The 6,922-nt window shown below is 39.9% G+C and overlaps 1 protein-coding gene across 4 annotated transcripts in view; it reads right to left on the reverse strand.

Moving 5' to 3' along the window:
- Positions 1 to 5,907, reverse strand: part of DENND4A (DENN domain containing 4A) — a gene marked incomplete at both ends in the record, with an annotated part of 115,548 nt that extends 109,641 nt beyond the window's left edge. For all 4 annotated transcript variants that reach the window (XM_080691720.1, XM_080691719.1, XM_080691718.1 and 1 more), the window contains 2 exons: positions 419 to 668; positions 5,597 to 5,907. In XM_080691720.1, the coding sequence (XP_080547846.1) occupies positions 419 to 668; positions 5,597 to 5,907 (561 nt within the window). The remainder of the gene's footprint in view (positions 1 to 418; positions 669 to 5,596) is intronic.
- Positions 5,908 to 6,922: the final 1,015 nt, after the last annotated feature.

The raw sequence follows: 6,922 nt of genomic DNA on the forward strand, positions 1-6,922 counted from the left end.
CCTCCCAAGTACTGGGGATAACAGACCTGAGCCAGTACACCTGGCTTTAACAACTAAAGTACTTTCTAAAAAATAAAATAGTTATCCGGGCATGGTGGAGCATGCTTATAATCCCAGCATTTGGGAGGCTGAGACCAGAGGATCGAGGTTCACAGCCAGCCTCAGCTACTTAGTGAGGCCCTTTGCAACTCAGTGAGACCCAGTTTCAAAATAAAGAGTAAAAAATAGGGCTGGGGGTTGCAGCTCAAAAGTACAATGCCCCTGGGTTCCATCCCCAATACTGGGGAAAAAAAGTCAACATCTTTTAAAACATATTTTCAATTCTGTAATTATGCTATGCTGTTTTTAAGAAAAGATTCATTTAGAATTATGCTCTTTTCACCAGTGGCTAATTTTATCAGTGCAAAAAATCACTTACCATACTGTTATTGAGATTCTTGTCAACTTTGCAGAATGTGTGTGGTGGACTTTCTCCTTTACTGGGTATTATAATACATATGTCTGTGACAGCCAACGTATTCTGAGTCATGTTTTCAGAGGCTCTTCGGTAGGTGATATAAATCCTTTGTGATGAGGTGCTGCCACTAATATTTGCAGGGCGCCCATACGGAGTATTGTGAATAATTTCACAGCCCTGTTTCAATCTTTCTTTCCAGTCATATAAAACCCTAAAAAATATGGTGGAAAAAATAAATGCACAAAGCACTCTGGAATCTGAAGGATAACATTCCCAGGCACCATGAATTCATCTTAAAATGTAGCCATGTGGTAGCAATACTCTACATGTTACTGCAAATTTGAATTGCACAGTCCTGTATAAAATTAAAAGGCAACTGTTTTCCCTACTAAAAATTTAAACAATATAAGAAAAAATTGAGATAAGCCTTTGGAATAACCTAAATCAGAGAATGGCACCAATTAAATACAAGGACACTTCTTCTTCATCTTCTTCTTCTTCTTATTATTATTATTATTACTACTACTACTACTACTATTACTATTATTTTGGTGGTACTGGGGTTCCTGGAAACCCTTTTACCTCCAGGCTACACTCCCAGACCTATTTTATATTTTTATTTGGAAACAGGGTCTCTTAAGCCAGCAAGGCTAGCTTTGAACCTGTGCGATCCTCCCTTGTCTGCCTCCCAAGCACGGGGATTTTACAAGCATGTGCCACCACGCCCAGCCAACACTTATTATTATTATTATTATTATTATTTATTATTATTATTTTTTTAGTGGCAATGGGGATGTAACCCAGGGCCTCTACCTCCAGGATACACTCCCAGACCTATTTTTTACATTTTATTTGGAAACAGGGTCTAATAAGCCAGTTAAGCCTGGCTTCAAACCTGCGCGATCCTCCTGTCTCAGCCTCCCAAGCGTGGGGATTACAAGCATGCGCCACCACGCCTGGCAACAAGGACACTGCTCACTTATTTAGCAGTCTGTCTGTTGTCTGTGTTCTCTAAAGCCAAGTATCTTCTTTAAAAAAGTGACTTACATTTTGGCCAAAGTTAAAATTTGAAAAATTTGAAAAGTACAGAACCTAGTAAATATGAACCTTCTTGCACACTTTTATCCCCAATACTTCTCTCAGCTTTAAAAAGCAGTTTTGTTTGTTTTGCTATTGGGGATTCAATCCAGGGGCGTTCTACCTCTGAGCTACTACACCCCTAGCCCTATTTTATTTTTTTATTTTGAAATAGGGTCTCATCAAGTTGCCAGAGGCCTTGCCAAATTGCTTAGATTGGCTTCAAACCCATGATCCTCCTGTCTCAGATTCCCGAGAACTGGGAGTGTGGGAATATAGGCATGTGCTACTGCATCCTGTTAAGAGGCAGATTTAATCTAAGAGAAGACAACTTCAAATCTGTCTTTAATCAAATCTGTGTGAAGGGCCTGGAGGTATACTTCAGTAGTAGAATGCTTGCCTATGCACAACGACCTGGGTTCCATCACCAGCACTGCAACAAAAAAAACTAAAAAATAATAATAAAACAAAAAATAGCAGTCCATATGAAAGAAAGCCCCCCCCCCCCGGGGCTGGAGCTGGAACCCAGGGGCATTTGACCTCTGAGCTACACCCCTGCCCTATTTTTTATTCTTTATTTTGAAACAGGGTCTCACTAAGTTGCAGAGGGCCTCACTAAGTAGCTGAGGCTGTCCACGAACTGTGATCCTCCTGTCTCAGCCTCCTGAATGCTAGGATTACAAGCATGTACCACCATGCCTGGCCTTTTCACTCTATCTCTACCGTGGCAAAATCATTGGCTTTTAGTAAAAGGGTAGAGATGAAATTCATTTCTCAGGTCTTATAAATACTTAGAGTAATTAGGAATACAGAGAAAATGTCATGCTTAAATATTAGTTTATTCCCTCCCAGAATTCACTGATTTTACTTTAATGCTACGTCAGACCTTGGCATTCATAAAAAGAATTAAAACTCTCCTATATAAATGTATTTCTAGATTTTTGTATAAAAATGGTTGTAAGAGGTAATATCTTTAATATTAATAATCCCTAAAAACCCATTCATTATACAAATAAAATTTAGTGCCAGGAAATGATCAAGTTAATAGCTTCTTAATTATAATGTCCCTTTTTATCCTGGCTATCAGTAATATTTATAAAAACTTTCAGATTATATTTGACATTTAATCATAACTGTGTAAACCTTTTGTTAGCCTAAGTGCTTAGTACTCTACTGTTTCACTAAGTTTTACCTTTTCTATGTGTGTGTGGGGGGGTACTGGAGATGAAACCCAGGGGCATTCTACCTTTGAGCTACACCCCTGAGCCTATTTTATTTTCATTTTTTTGTTTGTTTGTTTTTTGTTTTTTTGGTGGTACTGGGGGTGGAACCCAGAGGCTTTCTACCTCCAGGCTATACTTCCAGACCTATTTTATACTTTATTTGGAAACAGGGTCTCACTAAGTTGCTGAGAGCCTCACTAAGTAGCTGAGGCTGGCTTTGAACCTGTGCAGTCCTCCTGTCTCAGCCTCCCAAGCACGGGGATCACAAGCGGGAGCCACCACGCCCGGCTTATTTTCATTTTTTGAAACAGGGTCTTGTTAGGTTAATGAGAGCCTACTTGCTGAGGCTGTTCTCAAACCTGCAGTCCTCCTGTCTTAGCCTCCCAAGTACTAGGATTACAGCACGTACTACCACACGTGACTATTTTTTTTTTTTTTTGGTGGTACTGGGGTTCCTGGAAGCCCTTTTACCTCCGGGCTACACTCCCAGACTTATTATTTTATACTTTTTTATTTGGAAAGAGGGTCTCTTAAGCCAGCATGGTTGGCTTCGAACCTGCGCGATCCTCCTATAAAGTGAGAAGACAACTCACAGAAGAAAATTTTGGAAATCATATAACTAATAAGAGACTGTATGTGGAATATGTAAAGAACTCGTACAGCTCAAAAATAAAAAAAAAAATCCAGTTTTTTTTATTTTTTCATTGCAGTACTGGGGGTTGAACCCAGAGGCATTCTACCTCTGAGCTACAATCTCAGTCCTATTTTTTATTCTTTATTTTAAAACAGGATCTTGAGCCAGGCATGGTGGCATACGCTTGTAATCCCAATATGGGAGACTGAGACAGGAGGATCGCAGGTTCATGGTCAGTCTCACTACTTAGTGAGGCCCTCCACAATTTAGTGAGACCCTGTTTCAAAATAAAGAATAAAAAATAAGGCTGGGACTGGTGCAGTAGCACTTGCTTGTAACAGCCTCAGCTACTTAGTGAGGCCCTTCCAACTCAGTGAGACCCTGTTTCTAAAATAAAAAGAATACAAAAATAATTGGGCTGGGGGTATAGCTTGGAGGTACAATGCCTCTGGATTCCATCCCTGGTACTGGGGAAAAAAAATTGGGCTGAGGATGTAGTTTGGAGGTAGAATGCCGTGGGTTCCATCCCCAGTACCACAAAAGCAAAAACAAACAAAAAATAGGGTCTCACTAAGTAGCTGAGGCTGGCTATGAATCTGCAATCCTCCTGTCTTAGCCTCCCAAGTACTGGGATTATAAGCATCCACCACCACATCTGGCTGACAATCTAGTATTTAAAATGGTGGTGTCAAGGAAGTCTGCCATATTTCTTGTACTTTCAAAATAAATAAAGCTGGGTGCAGTAGTGTGCACCTGTAGCCTCAGCTATTTGGGAGGCTATGGCAAGAGGATTACTTTAGACCAGCCTGGGCAACATACTGAAAACATGTCACAGAAAAAAAAAAAAAACTTTAAGTTTCTGATCAGAATAATTCATTAATCTTCTAATACTTTTCAGTAAAATTTTTTTCAAATTCTCTCCCTGCATCTAAAAGAAAGACAAGAGTGACAGAAACCTGCAATACAAAGAGAGACAAAAAGTACACAGAAAATTTAAAATTCTGGATATAAATTTATCTATTTTTCTAAAGCTATATGCCTCTTTTTTTTGGGGGGGGGAGTACTGGTGATGGAATCCAGGGGCATTCTACCCCTATCTCTTTTTATTCTTTTTTTTTTTTTTTTTTTTTTTTTGCAGTACCTGGGATGGAACTCAGGGGCATTCTACCTCCAGGCTATACCCTCAGCCCTATTTTTTATTCTTTATTTTGAAACAGGGTCTCACTAAGTTGCAAAAAGCCTCACTAAGTAGTAGCTGAGGCTGTCCTCAAGTTGAGATCCTCCAGACTCAGCCTCCCAAATGCTGGGATTACAAGTATGTGCCACCATGCCTGGCATTCTTTTTTTGTTTTGAAACAAGGTCTTGCTAAGTTACTGAGGATGTAAGTTGCTAAGGCTATAATTTTATCTCAGCCTACCAAATACTAAGATTACAGGTATGTGCCACAATACCTGACTCATACCTCTATTAATGAACAAAATAAATGACCATTTTTTATGGTCCTAGGGATAGAACCCAGGGGCATTCTACCTCCAAGATATACCCTGCGGTCCCCATTTTATATTTTTTTATTTTGAAAAAGAGTCTCTCTAAGTTGCTAAAGGCCTCACAAGTTGTTGAGATTGCCTTTGAACCTTGTAATATTCCTGTCTCAGCCTCCCAAGTACTGGGATTATATGAGGGCACATGCCCAGCTAACAGTTAACTTTAAAACCTACAAGGTGTTGTAGGACCAAAGTGGAGCCATGACAGGCTTCATCCATACAGCAAACACGCTAGACCTAAGGTTCAGTTTCCCAGGAATACAACTAACAGTTAAGTACCAGTTTTGGCACCTGTGTCAGGATGAAAAACTCCCAACCAACCCCAGGAGGCACGAACCAAATGGGATGCACCAAGTATCCTGTCCATTGCTTGTGATAAATGCAGTAAAAATTCCTTTTGGTTTAAAGATAACTCCTTTGTAAATCACAGCCTGAGTGACTGAAATGTATAAAACTGCCTTGGAACAAAGACTCAGGGTCCTTGTCAAGATTCCATTCTGGATGAGACTTGGACCCTAGCTTGAGCTAGCCCCAATAAACCCCCTTCCTGTTGTTTGTATTATTGTGTGTGGTGGTGGTCTCTGTCACCCTGGTGTCCCGGACTTTGAGTAAAACAGTGTATTATTTGGGTAGCAATAATTCATTAAAAAAAAACCTTACCCCAAGTCTGTAAGTGGAGGTTTATCTCTTCCTCTTCTATAGCAAAGGTAAATCTGTGGACCCACAAGACTTCCATTATTGAGATCTGCTGATAATCCAGTTGGGGTAACATCAATACAAGTGTAGTCCCGTGGTATTTCCTCCCCAAGAGATTTAATGATAACTGAAACATCTGTGATAGGTTCTTTTGGTTTAGCTACTTTATGACAGGCATCATTGAAGTGAATTTCTTCTTCAAGAGGCTTTGAAACATCAGTTAATCCTGCTACAACAAAGTAGTCTGCAACTCGAGGCCCCTTGTCTTCAATCATCTTCCATTACAGAAAGTTTCATCTAAAAGAAAAATAAAAGACTAGAATTGTACTAATATAAGTCAAGTAAATTTAAGTGGATCATGTACAAATAAGAACAAAAATTACAGAGTAGTACTTCCTCCTTGACATTCACTCTAGCATCATATATTTTTAACTTTATAAGTAAAAAGCATGCCTTTTGTAAAAAATGAGATGGGTTTACTGACATGGTGGCACACGCTTGTAATCTCAGCATTTGGGAGGCTGAGACAGGAGGATCTGGGTTTGCGGAGAGCCTCAGCTACTATTTAGTGAGGAACCTTTGCAACTCAGTGAGACCCTGTTTCAAAATAAAGAATAAAAAATAGGCCTGGGGGTGCAGCTCAGAGGTAGAATGCCCCTGGGTTCCATCCCCACTACTGCAAAAAAAACAACAAAAAAAGGCATTATAAACTGGGTGTGGTGGCCAACACTTATAAGCCTAGTACTTGAAAGGCTGAGACAGAAGGATCACATGTTCACTGAGCCTCAGCAACTTAGGCCATTTGCAACTTAGTGAGAACATGTTTCAAAATAAAATAGGGCTGGGAGTGTAGCTCAGAGGAAGAATGGCCCTGGGTTCAATCCCCAACACCAAAAAAATAAAAATAAAAATAAAAAAGAATAAAGTAAATAAATAAATAATAAAAGGCATCACAAGGACAGAAAACAAAGCATTAGCACTACATCAGGGTACTGGAAGGGAGGCCCCTGCCTCAAGCCAAAGTCTTCAAATGACTATCCCTTCAGTTAGTGAGTAGATTTTTTTGTGTGTGTGTGGTGCTGGGGATGGAATCCAGGGGCATTCTATCTTCAAGCTCTACCCTCCACCCTATTTTATTTTTCATTTGGAAACAACAGTCTCACAGAGTTGACAAAGCTAGCTTCAAATCTGTGATAGACCAGTCTCAGCCTCCCAAGTACTAGGATTACAGGTATGTACCACCAAGTCTGGCTTAAAGAGTGGATTTTAAAAACCCATCTAAATCTGGGC

Source organism: Muscardinus avellanarius (assembly GCF_963383645.1).
Source record: "Muscardinus avellanarius genome assembly, chromosome: 3".
Classification (NCBI taxonomy): Eukaryota; Metazoa; Chordata; class Mammalia; order Rodentia; family Gliridae; genus Muscardinus; species Muscardinus avellanarius.